Source organism: Bos javanicus, chromosome 6 (assembly GCF_032452875.1).
Source record: "Bos javanicus breed banteng chromosome 6, ARS-OSU_banteng_1.0, whole genome shotgun sequence".
In the NCBI taxonomy this organism is placed as follows: Eukaryota; Metazoa; Chordata; class Mammalia; order Artiodactyla; family Bovidae; genus Bos; species Bos javanicus.
Genome location: NC_083873.1, coordinates 101,084,123 through 101,107,366, shown reverse-complemented (window position 1 = coordinate 101,107,366; position 23,244 = coordinate 101,084,123). Strand labels below are relative to the sequence as shown.

General features: G+C 38.4%; 1 protein-coding gene across 9 annotated transcripts in view; it reads right to left on the bottom strand.

Moving 5' to 3' along the window:
- Positions 1-23,244, bottom strand: part of ARHGAP24 (Rho GTPase activating protein 24) — a 914,624-nt gene that overhangs the window by 63,581 nt on the left and 827,799 nt on the right. For 8 of the 9 annotated variants that reach the window (XM_061420700.1, XM_061420698.1, XM_061420701.1 and 5 more), the window contains one exon: positions 8,361-8,483. In XM_061420700.1, coding sequence (XP_061276684.1) covers positions 8,361-8,483 — 123 coding nt within the window. Of the gene's footprint in view, positions 1-756; positions 1,797-8,360; positions 8,484-23,244 lie in introns of those variants that run through there. The other variant, XM_061420702.1, reaches the window with a different exon arrangement.

Sequence of the window (23,244 nt, the reverse complement as noted above, 5' to 3'; positions counted from 1 at the left end):
CATTTTTAAGTCAAAGGACATTTTAAAATATTTTGATACATAAACATTTTCTAGAAATATTCTTTATATATATTTTGTACCCTTTAACTCCCCCTACACAAGTCATTTCTGAAACAGTTTCTTTTACTGATCATAAACTCTAATTTTCCCACTCCTTGTTCCTGATCGTTCATATCTTTGCCCTCTCCCAATGCCACCTTCTGATATATTTGGAAAGTCAAGGTGACCCCTATTTCTAATCAGTGTTAATCAATATGATTGAAAGCCTCCTGAAAAAGAGTCACTACAGATAAAGTGATTACTAAAATTTTCTCATTAGGGAAGGTGAGGCAAGGGCAGGCAGACAGAATCAAAGTGATCTGATGGGAGCACAGGACAGAGACTTGACAGGGACTCATCTCAAGGGGGAACACCAGGGCTGCTGGATGTGGGTCTGGGAACAGCCCAAGGCAGCCTTGGGCCCTCCCCTCAGCATGGTGGGGCCAGCTTGCTTGTTCTCCGGCTGTCAAGGTGATCCCATAGGACCACCGTTCTTTAAGCCCCGCCCACCCGGCCCATTCACAGACAGTAACAAACAGATCAATAGGCGCCTCCAGAAGTACGTGCAGACAAGCAAAACCACCTATAAACCACTCTAGTGCAGTTTTAAACTCTTGGTTTCCAAATTCGCATTTTGTCTGAGCATAAACTGACTTTTAAGCATCAGAAAATATCTGTACATTTTTTTTTAAGGACATGAACATATTATCTACCTACCTTTCCGAAAACTAAAACACCGTTTGATTCTTCGGTATGTAGTTTTAGGAATGAAAGTAGTAGACGCCAAGGCACCTGAGGGGCGCTCCCCAGTATTTCGGTCTTCAGGCATCATACAGGCCAGAGTTCTGAACCCGGTTCAGGCTTCCTTTAAAACCTGCCTCTGGACGATCTCAGGACTCCACAGCCACTCTGCCTCATGCTTGTTAGGTTTGAAGCGCGGTTTCCTAGAACTTGAAGATTTTGATCAGCCAGGTCCTGGATGGGGGACAAGTTACCCCCTCTTATTTACTTCTTTTTTGGCCCCCCAAAATAATAATTTCCTTTTCTCTTGCCTAATCCCGAGAGTTCTGGAGGCTGTTTCTTTTTAAAGTTTCTGCAGACATTCCAAAATGCCACAGCAAAAAGAACCACAGCAAGCAAGCTGCACCTCCCATTCAGACAGCAGGATTGTTAAATTTTTTTATTTTTTAATTGAGAACTGGCTTCTCAGCTGGAACTGGGGGGGTACTGAGGTTCCTCTGGAAAGGTCAGCAAATAGCCATGAGCCGGGGGCAAGAGGAACAATGACCACAAGGCCCCTGAGGGATATACTTCAGGACCGTCCTTGCCGGCTCCTTTCATCTGAGCAAAAGGGGAGGCTGATAATGGCACCTTCTCCAGAAGGCATTTCGATGCATGAGAGATTCTTTTCAAAAAACTCCCTTGGTCCTTTTACAGTACCCCTCAGCCTTTGATGCTCTCGGCGGGCTTCTCCCTTCTGTCTTTAAACTCCCGGGGCTCTCCAGGGAACCGCCACGTCAGAACAGTCCCAGTGCCCCGTTCCAGGAAGGCTCCTCGGAGGATCCCTGTTGGAGGCAGCTGCTCAGGGAGCTTTTCCTCCCCCTTGTCCCGCTCCTGGTCCCCTTTTCTCAGTGAGAGCTGGGCGGGAGCTGGCAGGGCTGCAGCCGCCCTTTCCGCGCTGCGGCTGCCGTCAGTGCCCGTGGTCACATGCAGCAGGTGCAGTCACAACAGTGCGAGGGGGAGGAGGGAAATGCCACGCGGCCGTGTGAACCCCTGGTTTCTTCCTCTGACTTTGCCGCTGCCTCCCCTGGCCGGTCTATTCCTCTACATACCTTCACAGCTGGCTGCCTCAGCCCCAAACCATCCCCACGAGGGGTCAACTTTTTGACCTTTCCTTTCTGCATTTATTCCATTCCTACACAAGACTTTTTTTTTTCCAGGTACTTTGCCACTGAATCTATTTGTGAGTGCCATCTCAATGTGCATATCATTAAAACCTATGGGTGTAGGGACTTCCCTGGAGGCACAGTGGTTGAGACTCACCTTTCAACCCAGGGGGTTTGGGTCCCATCCCTGGGCAGCGAACTAGGATCCCACATGCCTTGTGGCCAAAAAAACAGAGAACATAAATAACAGAAGCGATATGGTAACAAAGCCAGTGAAGACTTTAAAAATGGTCCATATTAAAAAAAAATCTTTAAAAAAAGCAAAAAATATGTGTGTTTATATACAGTGTGTGTGAAACAGAAAAATATTCAAGACATAGCAACAAGGAATCTGCAAGTATAACCACAAAACAAGTTAACTCCTTTACATATATATATATTTATTTATAACTAAAATGGGTTCTTATGTGTGTTTATACATTTAAATATTTATTTCTCTGGCTGTGGTTTGAAAATTGATCCTGTTTTTATATTTCCCCAGCTCTTGCATGCACCCACTTAACCCCAGCCCCGACGTCTACCAACCTCCTTGGTCCTAGTCACTGAACAATTGACTGGCTAGGTTAATCATTCATCCACCTGGCTGTTCCATGAGCAGATTGGGAATGCGAGTGCTTTAACCCCAACTGACCCCTCAGGCCTCTGGGTGCCTTCTGAGCCTTTCAGCAGGAGTGTTAAAAAAGCTGTGAGGAATACTACACAAAGGTCCTCCCTTGAGAAACTTCATCATCATTACTCTGATGAGCATGCCCAGATAGGAGAACTTCTGTTGGAAATCATTATTATTTCTGTCCCATGGTTCAAACGTTGTTTTTGTTTTCCCCGTCACAGCAGGATGCTAGGAAAATAAGGAACTGTGACATACATAACTCTGTCCACCAAGACAGTGGCAGTGCTGGAGGGAGGCACCTTGGTGACTGAAAACATCTCTCCTCTGAGCCTTGGTATGGAGTGAATGCATGTAATCACAGGACTTTGGAGTTGGACTGAATCTTAGTTGAAACATTTTTCTCCAGTGTTATTTCACAAGTATGGAAACTAGAGGTGGGAGTAACACCACTTATGGGAAATGACACAGTGGTCTGTGTCAGAGGCAGGACCACAGAGCTACTTAATTAACCCCTGCTTGCCCACATGCTAGTTATTCATCATGAGGATTACATTCAGTATTTTTACTGCCTTGATACATCTCTGACTCAAGGCTTTTCGTAAGGAGACAGAAATATACAGGAAGAACCGTTTTTAGTTAGTAGCTAAAATTAGGCTCTGCATTCAGGTCTAATGAACAACTAATGGAATTCTCACTCTCCCCAGATCCCAGGCTGGGTACCTCCATATACACTGCCTCAAAAACAGTGAAAAAGGAACCCAGAGAAAAAAAGACAAAAACAAACCAACATGACAAAAACAAAACCCTAAAGTTTTCCAAAGTTAAATTCATGTTTTGACATCGCAACTTTTGGATTTGACTTTTAAGCAGATACCATGTACTCCTCAGTGAGCATTATGAATAGGGAAGCAACTGTTTATCGGGGGAAGTTAATCAGGTAACAGAAACCGGAGGTATCTAGATTCAATATTGAACTAGGTTATCAGGTTTGGTTGTTAACAGAGGATGTCTCCTTTTTGCATTTCCACTGGTTCCTTTCCTTCATCTCAGTATTCATCATAAGTTTGTTGTATTTCATAGGAAGAAACACCAAAGTCTATATTTTATGATTTTCACTTAGTTTTTAATTTCTAAATATTGAAAAGCAAGGCAACTTCCTCAGGTGTTGCCTATATTTTAATTAAAAGTCCAATATAAAAACCATAAATAAGAAATATTTTACATGGATAAACAACCCGAACAAGATAAGCTCCAGGGCCTCATGAAAAACTGTAACTTTAAAAACAAAGGCTGTCAAACTGCAGTTATAGACACTGAATTGTCATAATTGCTTTTCATTGGAGAATACATTTCCCTTTCCTATCTTCATCATAGAATCCAAGATCATTAATCCCAAATAAATACCTGTTGGCTTCCAATCTCCTTCCCACTGCTCAAAGATTGTTGCTGTCATTGGTTAAATGGCATCCATAAAGACTTTTGGAAGGTGACTTTCCACCCTGATTTATCATAGTCTATGTAGTACCTTTGGATGCATCTTCAATATATTGCAAAGAAGACATTTCATTGTCTATAATTGCAGTTCCCCCATCCCAGCCCTAAGCAGTCAGTAATCTACTTTCTGTCTCTATAGATTTCTCTGTCCTGTACTTTCATATAAATAGGACTATAGTTCAGCAGTAAAGATTTGGCCTGTAATGCAGGAGACGCAAGAGATGCAGGTTTGATCCCCAGGTTGAGAAGATCTCCTGGAGAAAGGCATGGCAACCCACACTAGTATTCTTGCCTGGAAAATTTCACGGACAAAGAAGCCTGCTGGGCTGTGGTCCACAGTGTTGCAAAGAGTTGGACATGACTAAAGCAACTGAGCATGCACACACATACACATACAGCTCCTTCTGACTGGCTTCTTCCTCCTAGCATGGTTTCAAGATTCAATTGCACTGTAGCAGGTATCAATACCTCATTCTTTCTATGGTTGACTAATCCATTGTTTGAACATACCACTTTCTGTTTATCCATTAGTGCATTTCCACTTTTTGGCATTTAGGAATAATGCTGCTATAAATATTGATGTACAAGCTTCCCAGGTGGCACAATGGTAAAAAATCTGCCTGCCAATGCATGAGACACAGGAGATTTAGGTTTGATCCCTGGGTCAGGAAGATCTCCTGGAGTAGGAAATGGCAACCCACTCTATATTCTTGCCTAGAAAATCCCATGGACAGAGAAGCCTAGTGGGCTATGGTCCATGGGGTCACAAAGAATCGGACGCAAATGAATGACTGAGTACACCAATATTGATGTACAATTTTCCGTGTGGACATACATTTTCATTTCTTTTGGGTATATACCTAAGATTACAAATGTTGGGCCATATGGTAACTCTATGTTTAATCATTGAGGAACTGCCCAAGTTTTCCAAAACAGCTACATTTTACATTCCCAACAGGAATATAGGGAGGTTTCTATTTCTCCACATCCTCACCAATACTTGTTATTATTGAACTTACTGATTCCAGCAGTCCTACCGTGTATGAAACAATATCTCATTGTGCTTTTGATTTTTATTTCCTTGATGACTAATAATGCTGTGCATCTTTTCATGTGCTTATTTGGATATTTGTATGTTTTCCTTGCAGAAATGTTTATTCAGAGTCTTTGCCCATTTTTAAATTAATTCTAATTGAGTCAAAATTTTGATTTGTCTTTAGTTTTGAGCTGTAAGAGTTATATATATATTCTGGATACAAGTGCAAAATCAGATTTATGATCTGGAAATACTTCCTCCCATTCTATGGGTTGTCTTTTCAATTACTTGATGGCATTAATTCAGATTTTTTTGAAGGACTCAACTATACTCATTCTACTTATCACACTTTTAAACACTCTTGTTTTTTATGTACTGAATAATATACTATCAATAAAACAGGGACGTGTAATTGTGGGCTTCCCAGGGGGTGCTGGTGGCAAAGAACGTGCTTGCCAATGCAGGAGACATAAGAGACGCTAGTTTGATTCCTGGGTTGGGAAGATCCCCTGGGGGAGGGCATGGCAATCCACTCTGGTATTCTTGCCTAGAGAGTTCCATGGACATCGGAACCTGGTGGGCTACAGTCCATAGGGTCACAGAGAGTCAGACATGATTGCAGAGACTTAGCACATGGTCCCACAGTGAAAGTAACAGGTCACACTATTGTGTAATAAAGCAGGAAGCTCACTAGTCAGAAGACACAAGGTTTCTTCCTACTTATATTACTCATGATATGACACTTGAAAGTCATTCTTTCTCACTGGGTCTTAATGACCTAATCTACAAAATGTGAGGTTGAACTAATGCAGTGATTTTAAAATATTCTTAATCAGTGAAAAACTCAATTTATTTTCAAGGAAGTACTAAGTAGAACTCCTAGGATAAAGGAATTCTCAGTCACATAAATTTATTGTTTATTGCCCAAATTTATAATATTTCTTTAAAAATCAATCAGTAAGTATAGAGGAGCCATATTAATACAAACACTTGAAACAAGATTTTTGGTGACATTTGCAACCTTCTATCGGGATCAGCATCAGTTTGGTTCTGCATTCTGTAATAACTTTAGAAAATTCTGACTTTAAGATGAGTCACAAAAGATTTCTTGCAAACTGAATGAGTAAGAGCTTGGTGTGCAATCTCTTAACACTCTTCAATTAAAGAGGGCAAGAGAAGATTTATTCTTCAGACTATTGTTTCTATTCTAAGTGCTCTATGTTAAAATAGATCTCTTTAAAAGTAAATTTGAATCAAGCATTTGCAAAATTTTTGAAGCATATCCCATAGGATAAAGAATGTAAACCAATCAACTGCTAGAGTTCCAGGTTCATAAATTTGAAGATTAATACTTAAGAACCAAGATCATTTGTGATACCCCTGTGCTGACAGGACTTCTTGTGGCCACTGATCTGGTGAAGTAAACTGGATCTCATTCGTTTTCCTTAAGAAAAGGACAGATGGAAGAGGAGGAAAGGGAGAAAGTAACACACTTGATGGAAATAATCCCCCAACAAAAGTACCATTTTCTACAGATATTAAGAATCCTCCTGAACTCAGGAGCCCCCAAAATCTGATAATGGAAGGGAGAAGACGGTCTTTAGAAACAACACAAACTTTGAAAATACATATCATTAGTATTCCCCATAAATCCTTGACCCTGAAGGTAACAGCACATGTATCTCTCATGAATAATCATGAAGACCCCTCTGCTAAGGCACCGGGATGGAGTCTTAGCCCACCAGCCTCTTCAACATTTTGAAGTCACTTATTAGCCATTTTAGTATATGAATAGGGTGACCATACAAATTGCCATCCAAACTAGGACACCATGAGAGCGAGAGGTAGCACTGTCAATAATTAGCCTAGGACAACAGTTGTAAACCACACTGTTACCAGGCAAACTGGGATGAAAGGTCAACCTCTCCTTTTCCCACATCATTGTTGCTAAATGACCAACAATTTTCAGACATGTACCACCGCTTTTATAAAATATCAACACATCTTCCATGCAAGTTCACTATTTTTACTTTAACCTAACTTTTCAACTTTTTAAACTAAATTTTTGAAGTTATTTTAAAATATAATGAGGTCAGTCATTAAGAAGCATCTGATATGTTAAGGGAAAAACATTTCACGTCTGAATTCAGGGTGCTGACAATACACAAAAGAGAATATAAAATAAATACAAAAGTTGCAGTTGCTTTATTAAATATGCATTTGATTTATGCCATCTATTTTAACTACATCAACATAAAATAATTAGGTTTTACCGTCTTAGAAATACATGTTAGTTATAGATGAATATTTTGGGGTCCTTATTTATTTGGTTCCATTTACTGAACTTTCTCTTGAAATATGTTTTTCTGTTTATATCATTTTATTTTATAATACTTGACAGAAAATATCACATCTTTTATCTTTCCTTCCCTCTTTTAGCTCTGTTCATAGCACCATAAACCTTATTCTTCAAATATGTATTCTTTACACTGTATAAATAATATTTTTTTAAAAAAACACATTATCCAACCCAGAAATGCTTTCCTGATTTCAAAGATTTTTTTTTAACTCTGTTAATTAGCAGATTCTCATTTAATGCTTTGCTACTTCTGTTTGATACCACCGTGCATCTGGGAACTGAAATCTCATCCAAAACTAACAGTCAAAATGTTTTTTTGTCCTGTATCTACATGCAATTAACTAATCCACATTTATGGTATCAGGGTCATATATATTGTTAGTATAATATAAAAAGGAACAATCTAAAATAAAAGAAAAATATTATATCTTTTTATAATTCAAAGTATTCATGAAAGAAATTTGGTTACTAATGATATTTGATCCAAATCCCCAAGTGGTGCTGGTGGTAGAGAACCTGCCTGCCAATGCAGAAGACATGAGACATGGGTTCAATCCCTGGGTTGGGATGATCCCCTGGAGTAGGAAATGGCACCCCCACTCCAATATTCTTGCCCGGAATATCCCATGGACAGAGGAACCTGGTGGACTACAGTCCATGGGGTTGCAAAAGAGTCGGACACCATTGAAGCTACTCAGCACACACGCAGCATCTAGAAATTACTTAGATATGTGTCTAAAAATAAATCAGTAGTCTACTACTTACTTTAACATTCATTCATGTGAAAATAGGAGTTGATAGTGACACTGGCTTGGGGAAAGGATGAACAGGTTTGGCCAACCTTCCTGTTTTTCCATGATTTTAAAATCTGCTCACCTCCTCCAAACGGTCCCCAGATGACTCGGCGGATGGACTTGACCCAGTCTTCCATATCATTCTGGGTGCTCGCCATAAGGAGATAGCTCTCATGATTGGCTGTCATTCGATCTCGATCGCCTCCTGTAAAAAGACAGGAGCAGTTACACATGAGTGTGTGCTCAGCCAAGTTTCCTCATCAGCTGCCTCCGATGAATCCCTGAAACATAAACTGTACCTAATGCAGCTAGCACTAGGTTCTACCCAATGAACTGAAAATATTTACCATGGTTTCAGCATGGGGGAAAAAAAAGAATCTGCTTAAAAGGGAAAGGCTCTTATGTTTCCAAGAGAAAGCCAGCAAACAAATGTCAGTCCCCAAACAAAGCCTAGCTTTTTGTCCTAGCAACAGCCCATAGGCCTGCATTAACTCATAATCCAGTCTATTCACACTGCACTGCTGAATAAGGAAAAATAGCAATAGCAAAATGAAAGATGGAGAAGTGGTCCACAGAGCCTGAGCTTTCATTCCAAGCAAGAACTGAACGGTCTGCCTTTGCTCGGCATACACAGGGAGGCCACCAGGACATCATGGTTGAGAACAAGAGTCCAGGAGAGGGAAAGAGCCACATGTGAAAATTTGACCCAGAGGTTTCGCCTCTATTTTACTGTGCTGGAAAGGGGAGCCTCTTCTCCTTGATCACACTTTCAGGGGAACAGACAAAAGACGACAGAAGCCTGGCCAGTCACAACGGCCAAATCAACATCCCAAATGGCCCTCCCACCTAAGAGTGAGCTTTAGGAAACCTCAGCAGTTAACTCCTTGCTTGTTTTTGTTCAGGTGCTAAGTTGTATCTGACTCTTTGCAATCCCATGAACTGCAGCATGTCAGGCTTTCCTGTCCTTCAATATCTCCCGGAGTTTGCTCAAACTCATGTCCACTGAGTTGGTGATGCCCTTCAACCATCTCATCCTCTTCGCCCCCTTCTCTTTCTGCCTTCAATCTTTCCCAGCATTAGGGTTTTTCAGTGACTTGGCTCTTTGCATCATGTGGCCAAAGAAAAGCTTTAGCTTCAGCATCAGTCCTTCCAGTGACTATTCAGGGTTGCTTTCCTTTAGGATTGACTGGTTTGATCTCCTTGCTGTCCAAGGGACCCTCAAGAGTCTTCTCCAAACCACAGTTCAAAAGCATCAATTCTTTGGCTCTCAGCCTTCTTTATGGTCCAATTCTCACATCCATACATAACTGCTTGTTGGTTTCTCTTATTTCCTCCTCCCCCTCCTGGAAAAACAACACATACACTTTGAAACCTGTATAATCTCTGAAATCAATCTTGAAATGCTAGTGGTCTCTGAAACATTTTTATGCTTAAAGGAGTATTTCTGAAAACAAGTATCTGAGACTGAACTGCTTCACTCTCTTTACTCATGACTAGCATTGTTCACAGAAGGAATAATTAAGAAATTGGATCACTAAATACTTAATTCTGAATTCTGATAATATGTCAGTATTATTTGATTTCTAAGGTGGTCAAACTATCTATGCACAATTTAATTTTCATGAAGTGCTGGAAAGGTGTAGCCTTGGTTTGGATGCATTCATACCCAGTGTTTTATTTGTTTGAGACATTGTTGTCATTTGTTTGTAAGTGATCAGAGCAGATACCAACTGTTTTAATTCACAGCCCTTTAGTTCTGAGAGCTGGCTATCACACGTTGCAATTGAAGGAGCTCAAAAACAGCTCCTTTATGAGAAGCTTGAGGCTCCAATTTACAAGTCCCACCACTCCTTATTCTTGCACATCCAGCCTCATTTGCAAAGCTCCAAAAACTCTAGAATTTGAGTTTGTGTTCTCTGAATTTTATACAAATGTCCTAGGTTGGAAATATGACGTTTCTAGCATGATGCAAGTTAACAGAACAGGTGAGAGGTTAGAGAAATGAAATAACTTTAAGCCAATCAGTAGAAATGCCAGCATTGGTGTTTTACATTTCAATACAATTGAATTAGGGGGTGGGGAGGGTGAGGGACAACATCCAATCAATTTCCTAAAGTTTATAAATCTCTTGAATAAACAAGAGGAGCCTTTTCACTCTGAAGAGAACAGCTCACTATTAGGGAAACAATGACCCTCTTACACTTCTAGGTCTATCCTAGGTCAATCCTCATACTTGTATCTGAAATAGTGTAGGTTCAGAATATCAGAGAAAACCCTGCTGAAACCGCAGTTATATTTTCTATTAGCAGTGTATCTTCTGGGAAATCACATAACTTCTGGAAACTCAGTATTTTTAGTCATGCTTTAGAAATAATAGTCTCTAATAAATTTTTTGTGAAAATCAAATGAAACGAAGTTAAAATACTAGTCCTGTTAGGCTGAAAGAGAAATTCTGAAAATATTCATTCATTCTAATTTAACTGCCTCCTGTATCTACAAATGCAAAAAGGACATAGTACATCTAATCTGACCTCAGAGATATACACGTCGAGTATGCTACTAAGGGCTTAGGAACAATTAGTCAGTAATACACATACACAGGAGGAGGCTTTTTTTTTTTTTTTTAGAAGGCTGTCTTTCTTTGATACATAACACTGCACATTAAAATTGTATACTGTACATGTAGGAAAATTTGCTAAGTCACTTCAGTCGTGCCTGACTCTCTGTGACCCCATGGACTGTAGCCCGCCAGGCTCCTCTGTCCATGAGCTTCTCCAAGCAAGAATACTGGAGTTGGTTGTCAAGCCCTTCTCTAGGGGATCTTCCCTGTAGGAAAATCTACCACACATTAATATGCATATGCATGACTGTGTGACGTAAGTAGCAGAAAGAACTAAATGACAAAAGAAAAAGATGCTTCATTTGGCATGGCATAGTACTAAAACTTTATTCTGTATCTGATCCACTCATAAAAAACATTACCATTTTGAAATCAAAATATTTTAATTATTGTCTTTGCCTGGAGGATGCTTAGCAATTCAGACAGCAATATCCTGCTGTGTCATGCCCAACCCTGGCAGAGACAGGCCTAATAATGAAAGTGAGCGACAGCCACTGGAGTGTTTCTGCCTGAAAACAGGGGGAAAAAAAGAGAATGATAAGCACTACAGGCCATTATCCCCTGACTTTTCATTTGATTCTCTATCTCTGCCAACGATGTTGTGTGTCTGACCCTGAATCTCATTTTGACTGTCAATCACAAATATAAAATCCCACCTGTGAATTTCACCCATGGATATAGATCTCGATTCTTCAGTTGAATTAGCAGAAGAAGGGGAAGAAGATTCAGAAAGACTTTTCTCTATGGGTCTCAGTGGAAATAAAAGACTCATTGCTAAGAATGTGATTAAAACAGTTGGAGACATTTATATAGATATGAACTAAATTCTCTGCACTAAAGGTATGTAATTTCTAACTGGAGAAGCCATCTGTTCCTAATTCATGATCCTTCAGTTCTGAGAGTACGGTATTCTGAGAGTACACAGTTCTGGTATGGTGCCTTGCAATTGCAGGGACTCAAAGACAATTTATTAAATGTATGATTTGATAAATGAATAAGCTCAATGTTGACTTTCAAGGATTTGGATCAAGTTTCACTCTTAATGTTCCATTTAACTATTTAACCTAAAATTCTTTCAAAAGGTAAAATTTTAAACTGTATCCTTAAGTAACTATCACCAGAGTGATAGTAGCCTACCAGGCTCCTCTGTCCATGGGATTTTCCAGGCAAGAGTACTGGAGTGGGGTGCCATTGCCTTCTCCAGATAGTATTATAGTCATCTTCAATCCATGTATATGTGTATATATGGATATATATTATAATATAACCAGTATACATTTTCCATTTGTAAACTCTGCTTGAACATGAATATCTATACAGTGCTATTTTTATTTTTTAAAACTACCTTTTAGATATTAACTTGGATTGGTAGCAATGCTTTGGTGCTAGTGTTAACACTTCAAGCATTTGATTTTAAATTAACCAAGTAGGTCACATAATTCAATTTTACTTGTTTATATGTAATTGAAAGTATGTATACATTTCATTGGGATCTTCTGTATATTTGCATTTAATATGAAGTTTTTCCTTCCCCAAAATAAAATAATTGGCATGATTAACTTTTGCAAAAATTAAAAAGTAGATTAAGAAAAAGCTTAATGTAAAATTCAAGTGTATGTGTGTGTGTGTGTGTGTGTGTGTGTGTGTGTGAGTCGCTTAGTCGTGTCCAACTCTTTGTGACCCCATGGACTATAGCACATCATACTCCTCTGGGATTTTTTCCAGGCAAGAATACTGGAGTGGGCTGCCAATTCCTTCTCCAATGGATCTTTACTACCCAGAGATAGAACTCACATCTCCTATGTCTCTTGTATTACAGGTGGATTCTTTACTTAACCCTGAGCCATGGGGGAAGGCCAAAGTAGATGTACAGTTATTCAATAAATAAATACAAATATTTACTACATGGAAACTTCAACCCCTCTTATATGACAAAATAATAATTTAAAAGATAATACTTTTGACGAAAACCTCTGCAAAGATTTTAAATATTTAAGAGAAATATTGGGAATGGTATACTGAGATATATATGCTCACTGTTGATGGGAATATGGATAATATTCCTTATGATGAAATCACTAAAATTAAGATTTTGAAGAATATTTATTAATATGAACCTTTAATACACAAGAGAATGTACAAATTATATAGATACACATATGATATCTCTATTTTCAATAGATAGAAAGCCAGATAAATAAGATACTAGATTGAAACACACGATAATTTTAATGATGATTATCTGTGAATGCTAGGATTGGAAAATTTTTGCTCTCTTTTGGTGCTTTTCTGTATTTTCCAGATGTTCAGCTATGTATTATTTTATCATCAGAAAGAAATTATTGCAAAGAAGAAATGATAAGAATTGTATGCTCATGAAAGCATTAATCAGCAAAAATCCCAGGTGAGCTGGAAGGTAATTATGACTAACTTCATTCAGTGCTGCTTAAAATGGTTCAATTTTGAACTTTCAGAATTCTCAGTAGGTTATTTACCTGTAACCTCTTTCCTCTTTCCCAAAATACATCCTTGAGTACATTCCCAAGAGAGGATTTGGGACAGCAGACCAGCATTGCTCAAAGTACAGGCTGTATCATGTAACTAGGACTTTCTCAGTAAAATAGGCTGCTACCTTTCTTAAAGACAATATTTAAAGAAATATTTCGCTGAATTTATTGTGTGGAAATTTCCAAAAGCAGTCACCAAAGTAGGTTATTATCCCTTGGAGAATTAACTGTAAATTGTTAAAATTATGAACTTAAAAGCAAAATGATCAGAAGTGAAATATTATATGTGTATCAGCTCAAGTAAACAAACTTTTAAAAATACACAGTGAACTACTTGTTTGTGTTTAAACTTTAAAACAACTTGCTCATGGGAAACATTTGGGTTCCGTTTCCAGGCAGAGTTCATGATACAGACCTGAGGACATTTCAGTGAACACCTCTGATACTGTTAATAATTTCAAGGGCAAAATGTTTCCTCATTCCCAATTACAGATCAGTTCAGACTGAGACCTAGTTACTACCAATTTAATTAGAGCTTACAGAAAATATTTAAGTGTTTCAAGTAGGGTTATTAATTTTTACACATATGACTCCAAGGTCTTAATTTTTTAAGCATTATTTTCTTCAACACTTAGTCTGAGTCTTCAGTAGTAGAACTTTAATGATAAATTGCAAGATAAAAAGCAAATTATGAAGCACATCAGTGGAAAGTTACTGAAATAGAAAAACATTTCTTCCCTTTTATGGAGAATGACATTTGGAAAACAACCAGTGTCCTGTGAACTACAAGCAACAAATTGTAGGTTTCTATGGATACAGTCATCTCAATAAACAACAACAAAAAAATAATAAAATAGCATGTAATTTACAAAATAAGGCCAGAAAACAAATTGACCTCACATTCAATATCCTTTTCATTTTTTCATGTGTACTATAGAGACATTGTTCTCTGAAAATTAAGAGTTTTGGTATGCTTTACTAATCATAATTTTTACAAGTATTTTTTCCTCCAAGGTTAATTTCAAAAATATCAGAGTGGCAAAATTTCAATGCATTTTGTCAACAGAAACTTTGCATTAATCTTTAATGAGATTTAAAAAATTTTAATACTCTTAAACAAGAAAATGAGAATTAATTAAAGGCCGAAGGCTGTACCATCACTCTGTAGTCTGCTGTCAGGACACGGCAAACACATTACTAAATGTCTTACATTATAATATAATTAATGTGACATTTTAATTTCATGACTACTTTATAATACTGTTTTACATACTTCTTATACTCCTTACTAGATCATATTCTCTTTGGAAGAAGGAATCATCCTATCATATATAGCTACATTATGTGTAAGCTGAAAACAGCTGTAAACGCACATTTATTAACCAACTATGATTGGTACTTATTATTTATGGTACATTTCTAAAATTTTCTAATAATACTTATAAATGATTTATTTTGAGAGTCTGTCTATACTTGGCTAGTTGCTGTTGTTCAGTCACAAAGTCATGTCCGACTTTTTGCAGCCCTACAGACTGCAGCACACCAAGCCGCCCTGTCCTTCACTATCTCCTGGAATTTGCTCAAATTCATATTCATTGAGTCTGTGATATCTAACCATCTCATCCTCTGTCATCCCCTTTTCCTTTTTGCCTTCAATTTTCCCCAGCTTTAAGGTCTTTCCCAGTGAGTTGGCTCTTTGCATCAGGTGGCCAAAGTATTAGAGCTTCAGCTTCAGCATCAGTCCTTCCAGTGAATATTCAGGGTTGATTTTCCTTAGGATTGACTGGTTTGATCTCCTTGCTGTGCAAGGGATTCTCAAGTGTCTGTCTTCAGCATATTTCTAAAGTATCAATTCTTCAGCACTCAGCCTTCTTTATGGTCCAACTCTCACAGCCATCCATGACTACTGGAAAAAACATAGCTTTGACTAGATGGACCTTTGTCAGTAAGGTGATGCCTCTGCTTTTTAATATGCTGTCTAGGTTTGTCATAGTTTTCCTTCCAAGGAGCAAGCGTCTTTAATTTCATGGCTGCAGTCACCATCTGCAGTGACTTTGGAGCCCAAGAAAATAAAATTTGTCATCGCTGCCACTTTTCCCCCTTTTGTTTGCTGTGAGGTGATGGGAAGATGCCATGGTCCTAGTTTTGTTTTCTTTTTAAATGTTGAGTTTTAACCCAGCTGTTTCACTCTCCTCTTTCACCTTCATCAAGAGGCTCTTTAGTTCCTTTTTGCTTTCTGTCATTAGGGTGGTATCATCTATATATCTGAGGTTATCGATATCTCTCCCTGCAATCTTGATTCCAGTTTGTGATTCATCCAGCCTGGCATTTTGCATGATGTACTCTGCATATAAGTTAAATAAGCAGGGTGACAATATACAGCCTTGATGTACTCCTTTCCCAATTTGGAACCAGTTTGTTGTTCCATGTCTGGTTCTAGCTATTGCTTCTTGACCTGCATGCAGGTTTCTCAGGAGGCAGGTAAGTTGGTCTGCTATTCCCATCTCTTTAAGAATTTTCCACATTTTGTTGTGTGGATACATAGTTAAAGGCTTTAGCATAGTCAATGAAGCAGAAATAGCTATTTTCCTGAAATTCCCTTGCTTTCTCTATGATCCAACGGATGTTGCAATTTGATCTCTAATTCCTCTGCCTTTCACAAATCCAAAGGGTACATCTGGGAGTTCTTGGTTCAAGTACTGTTGAAGCCAAGTTTGAAAGATTTCGAGCATAACCTTACTTGCATGTAAAATGAGTGCAATTGTCCAGTAGTCTGAAATTTTGTGACATTGCCCTTCTTTGGGATTGGAATGAAAACTGACCTTTTCCAGTACTATGGCCACTGCTGGGTTTTCCAAATTTGCTGACATATTGAATACAACACTTTAGTAGCATCGTCTTTTAGGATTTTAAATAACTAGCCTGGAATTCCATCACCTGCTAGCTTTGTTTGTAGTAATGTTTCCTAAGGCCTACTTGACTTCACACTCCAGGATGTTTGGCTCTAGGTGAATGATCACACCATCATTATCTGGCTACAGATACAGAAAGCATTGACCTAAAAATTCTATACCGTACAAATGATTTCTGATGATCTTTCTACAGGCTTCACTCTAAGAAAATGTCCAAATATGTGACTATCAGAGCAAAAGTGATGCCTGGATCAAACTGCAAGGACAGATATGTGCTTATGAAGAAGTACTGAAAAGTGGTTAAGAGTTAAGACAGAGAAGCCAGATTCAAGTTCAAATTACTCACTGACTAGCTATGAGATCCCTCAGCTTTAACTGAGGGTGATGAGTACCTGCTTCTTAGCATTATTGTGAATTAATCGGATAAGTAATACCACAAAATATGTTGTATAGTGCTTGGGACATAGAATACCCTGCTGTTGTAACTGCCATGTATCATTGCATACCTGCTTAGTCATGTTTGATTCTTTGTGACCCTATGGACTGTAGCCTGCTAGACTCCTCTATCCATGGGATTTCCCAGCAAGAATACTGGAGTGGTTGCCATTTCCTTCTCCAGGGGATCTTCCATGATCCAGGATTTGAACCTGCATCTCCTGTGTCTCTTGCACTGGCCGGCAGATTCTTTACCAACTGCACTAGCTGGGAAGCCCCACTGCCATGTAAAATTCAAACATAAAGTTTTTTGATAAATTAATTAAATATTTATAATTTGAATCTTTAAAATGCAGGAAAGTAGCTTACTTTTGAAAAGTATACATATATTCTGACTAAAGCTATGTCAAAGCTACGGTTTTTCCAGTAGTCATGTACGGATGTGAGAGCTGGACAATAAAAAAGGCTGAGCACCGAAGAATTGATGCCTTAGTACTGTGGTGTTGGAGAAGACTCTTGAGAGTCCCTTGGACAGCAAAGAGATCAAATCAGTCCATCCTAAAGGAAATCAACCCTGAATATTCACTGGAAAGACTGATGCTGAAGCTGAAGCTCCAATACATTGGCCACCTGATGCGAAAACTGACTCATTGGAAAAGACCCTGAAGAGGGAAAGACTGAAGGCAGGAGAAGAAGGGGACAGCAGAGGATGAGATGGCTGGATGGCATCACCAACTCAGTGGACATGAGTTTGTGCAGACTCCGGGAGATGGTGAAGGACAGAGAAGCCTGGCATGCTGCAGTCCATTGGGTTGGAAAGAGTCAGGCATGACTGAGGGACTGAACAACAAAGCTTACTTTTGAAAAAAATTATATTTATATTTATATTTTTATATATATATATATATATTCCAACTATACTTAAGGAAAGTCCTTTTATAGGAAAGTAACCATTGATTTATCTTTTAAGGAAATGTTAATTTTCATATTGGTCATGTTTTAAAAGTACAATTGTGATACATTTTTTTCAAATGATTAATTAAAATTTTAAAACCTTAAATAGACACAGTTCATATTTCCTCTAATTTTCTACATTTCTTGGACTCATTCTTTAAAAAACCTACTATTTGTGCTGAGGATATTAACTATAAAAAGTGATACAATTTTTTACATTTTGGGTAGCTGTTTTCCAGATTGCACTGAGCAGTCAATAGAAGCCGAATTTAAATCCAACAATACGTTTTGACTCACTTCTGTCAAAGATTCAGGATCTAGTCACTTTCTTCACAGTATCTAATTAAATTATGCTGATGAAAACTGAGAATTTAAAGTAGAACATTTCTTTAGAAGAACCAAAATATGTAGACGTTTGCCTTTTAATTTAGCTTGGCTTACTTTGAGAGATCAATGAATTAAAATCTTATCTGATTGACATAGAAGGCATGCAACACAACGAGAATAAATGACATGAATATTCGGATCAGAGTTACTCTGACAGTGGTGATACAGATGGACGTTACAAATGAAAGCAAGTCCTGATGCAATAATCTACAAGTTGTAGCAAATGAAATGCCATTCACCGTTTAAAAAGCAAGGCAGAGAGGTTTCGCCTTGAATGAATCTAAAATGAAAAGTGTTCTTCAGTAGGGAGGTCCCTTAACAGTATAATTGATGACTTTAATATGGGGAATATTGGGAAATTTTGGAGAAATGTTTTGGAGTTATATTGAATTTTATATTCCATATGAACATAACAATAAACTTTTTATTGCAGCATTTCTCAAAGTGTAATGAAACTCGTATCTGTCCAAGAGAATAATAGGAAACAACTGAGAACTTGTTAGACATGCAAATACTTGGTCCCAAGCCCAACTGAATGAGAAACAGTGGTAGTGGGACCCAGTAACCTGTGTTTTCAGGTGCTTGCCAGAAGATTTTGATGCACCATAAAGTTTAAAGAAATCAACCATGAATAGTCATCGGAAAGACTGATACTGAAGCTGAAAATCCAACACTTTGGCCACCTGATGCAAAAAGCTGACTCATTGGAAAAGACCCTGATGCTGGGAAAGATGGAGGGCAAAAGGAGAAGGAGGCAGCAGAGGATGAGAAGGTTAGACAGCATCACCAACTCAATGGACATGAGTTTGAGCCAACTCCGGGTGATAGTGAGGACAGGGGAGCCCGGAGTGCTGCACTCCATGGGATTGCAAAGAGCCAGACATGACTTAGTGACTGAACAACAAGAGATTCGTTATAACAGGCAGAACTTACAATTTTAGAATTGATGCGTTTCAACTGCATTCATTGTATTAGCTTGCATCCATGTCTCATTCTTTCATTGACAGCCATTAAGCCAGAAAGTGTTAAGCTTTAAAGCTATGAATCATATAACTTATCTAATTGCTTATTTGCATTGTAAATGATTAACACTCTGCAACTAGTTTTGCAAGGACCTGTCTTTCAAGTTGGAATTAGAGTCTATCAAATTTGTGGGCCTCATGCATTAAAGATTCTATGCTTTTATCAGAGTAAACATTAGAGCATTTATTTTTGCACTTGAATACAGATTCATTTTCCTCTTTTCTTGGTTCTCAGAGTCTGAAGAATGAAACAGAACATTGAATTTGGGGAGACATACCATTTTTGAAAATCTAGATTAGAAACTTGAAAAATTATAAAAAGCCTCTCATCCTGTTGTTTAGTCGCTCAGTTGTGTCTGACTCTTTTGTGACCTGGTGGACTGTTGCCCACCAGGCTCCTCTGTCCATGGGATTCTCCAGGCAAGAATACTGGAGTGGGTGACCATTTCCTTCTCCAGGGGATCTTCCTGACCCAGGGATCCAACTCAAATATCTGCATCTTCTGCATTACAGGCAGATTCTTTACTGCTGAGCCATGGGTAAGCACCACCCCCCACCAAATCCTCTCATATCCTACTGCTTTTATCATTTTTGAATAGTGCAAAAATGCAGGATGAATAATATTATGACAATTTCAAGGTAAATTACCTTTATCTCCTGATTTTACTTGGTTTCTACAACTACCCTGAGAAATAAAACAGAACATTCATTCATTTATTCAATTAATGTTGATCGAGCAACTGTACCGTGTCACTCTTCTGAGGATATAGCAGGGAACAAAACAGAGGGAAAGATCTGGACTGAAGATACAGATTTGGAAGTCATCAATGTGATAATATAAAAAGACATAGACCTGGATGAGGTCCCCAGGGAATACTGTAGCTAGACTAGAGCAAAAAAGTTCAAGTGAGCTCCAACTTTTAGAGATTAAGACAAGGAATCAGATTGAGATGATGGGAAGAGAAACAAGAGAGGTTGAGTAAAGAAAGTGATCAGGTGAGTCAGATGTTGTCGGGGCATTCAAGAAGATGAAGAGTTAAGTACAGACCACTAAATTAGGGGAAGCAGGGGTCACAGATTAGACAGCATGGAGCTTATCGGTGACCTTGAAAGACTGACTGGGCCAACACAAATAAAATCATCATTGGAATGTGTTCATCAGATCATGGAAGAAATTGACATGTACAAACTGCTATATTTAAAATAGATAACCAGAGAATTCTCTGGTTGTCCAGTGGTCAGGACTCTGGGCTTTCATTGCCAGGAAGCTGGGTTGAGTCTTTGATAAGGGAAATAAGATCCCATAATCCAGTGGTATGCCCATATATAAATAAATAAAAAATGAGGTAACCAACAAGGACCTACTGTATGGCAGCACAGGGAACTCTGCTCAGTATTCTGAAATAACCTAAATGGGGAAAGAATTAAAAAAAGAAAGTCCAGGTGGTTCAGTGGTAAAGAATCTGCCTGCCAGTGCAGGAGACACAAGAGACATGGGTTTGATCCTTGAGTCAGGAAGATCTTCTGGAGAAGGAAATGGCAATAAACTCCAGTATTCTTGCCTGGAGAATTCCATGGACAGAGGAGCCTGGTGGGCTACAGTCCATTACAGTCGCAAAGATTTGGACATGACCGAGGAACTAACACTATGGGAGACAGAAAACAGAAATGGCCAATATAAACAAGTCTCCTAGGCATTTTAATGTATAGAGGAGCAGAGAAATAGGGGTGGTGATGGATGAGAAGGGGCGTTGTAAAGGGATTTAAAAGGAGAAATATTTCAGAATATTATATTCTTACTGGAATTATTCACTGGAGAGGGAAAATTGATGATGTAACAGAGAAGAGGTTTAAAGACTCATCTATATTTCTTTAAAGCTGTGTTCAAAATTTCTCATCATCTCTATGACAAACTCTAGGTCCATCCACGTCTCTACAAATCCCAGTTTCATTCCTTTTAGTGGCTGATAACATTGTGTCGGGTATTATGTACCACACTGTCTTTATCCACTCATCTGTCCATGGACATTTAGGTTGCTTTCATGTCCTGGCTATTGTAAACAGTGCTGCAACGAACACTGGGGTGCATACGTCCTTTTGAGTTATGGTTTTCTCAGAGTGCATGCCCAGTAGTGGGACTGCTGGGTCATATGATAGTTCTGTTTTTTAGTTTCCTAAGGAATTTCCATACTCTTCTCCATAGTGGCTGTATAGAGTGAAATAAGTCAGAAAGAGAAAAATAAATGATATATTAACGCACATACGTGGAATCTAGAAAAATGGTACAGATAAACCTAACTGCAGGGCAGGAAGAGAGATGTAGATGTAGAGAACAGAGGTATAGACACGGAGGTGGGAGGAGGAGTGGGGTGAGTTGGGAGATTGGGACTGACATATATGCACTGCCATGTGTGAAACGCCTAACTAATGGGAGCCTGCTTACAGCACAGGGAGCTCAGCGCCGCTCTGTGCTGACCTAGACGGGTGGAACGGGGATGGGGGTGGGGGAAGGTGGGAAGGTGTCCAAGAGGGAAGGGATATATGTACACAAATATCTGATTCACTTCATTGTACACTGCAAACTAACACAACATTGTAAAGCAACTACACTCCAATAAATGAAATTAAAAATTTCTCACTCTTTATGAATCTTTAATAAGGTTTGAAAATTGATAATAATGAATTTTCCCTCAAAGTGTATTAATTTCAAAATATATAAAACATCTAGGAGAGAACCCCTGAAAGAAAAAGAAGAGACAGAGTAGCTGTTTTTCTCACATCTCTGCCTGAGAGCAGCATAAGGACGTTATGCGGAAAAGTCATTTTTTAAAGTTAAATTTTACTATTTTTATTTGAACACAATTTTCAGCATATTTGCTCAATAGGAAATTTCTGGCAACTTAATTGGGATAATATTCTTTATACTCTATTAGTTTTAATTGCCACAAATGCTAATTGCCCAGCTTTACATAGCAGCAATTACATAAAATGTGTTTTTATATAAACAAAAGAATTGATATGTTAAAATGCTATGATGCATAACTCAAAATTAAATTATTTCACTCAACAAATGACAACTAGTAATCATTGTGATAGTGTAAAATTAAGACTAACTCTTTGATTTAGGTTTCAATGTTGTTCTCTTGAGCAGCTAAAATTAACTTTGTGATCAGAAGAGCTCAACTGCACACTGTGCTTTATTTCCCACAGTTTATGAATTTTCTGTTTTCATGAGTTTCCATGTATATATGCTTGGGAGGGTAAGATAAAAAATTTGTCTTAAGAATCTGGAATTTGAACTTAGGCTTTCAGGTAAAGACACTACTTCAAATGCACACATTTGTATAATGTGTCAAAAGCCTAAACAGACAAGATCATTTGTATTCTAAAACTATTATCACTTCCACTGGCAAGGATACCTGGGAATAATTTCCTAACTCACTTGATATAAATATTTTTGTTGTTGCTTAGTCGCTCAGTCATGTTCAACTCATAAGCAGTGAAAATTTTTAATTCCAGAGAATTTGAAAGGAAATTCAACTTTTTGAAATGTGTAAGACTGAATTACTATGAAGTCTTGCCTGCAAGGAGTCTCCATGGACTGTAGCCCACCAGGCTTCTCTATCCATGGGATTCTCCAAGCAAGAATCCTGGAGTGGGTTGACATTTCCTTCTCCAAGGGATCTTCCTGACCCAGGCACTGAACCCACATCTCCTGCACTGCAGGCAGATTCTTTACCACTGAGCCATAAATATATTACACATTAATTCTATAATTTCCTCAAGTTTAAGCAGTTTCCACAATGAATGATGAAAAGACTCTGTATGTTTACATGGTGTCTGGGGTTAGGGGTGTCACCTAATTGTCCCATTCTAATTAAAGTAATTCCATGATCCTACAGAAGGAGTAGGGACAGAAGGATACATATTGCTCCCAAACTGACTACAGACATAGGAGTTTCTAGAAAGCATACTCTTCCATATCTGCTTCTTAATCCAAATTTAGAATGGTTAACACTATCAGAAGGTCTATGCAACACAGAATTTCATTTTTAGTTTTCATATTAGTGACATGAACACATTTTAGGATGATTTCTTTCAAAATAAACACATATGAATATACTCATAA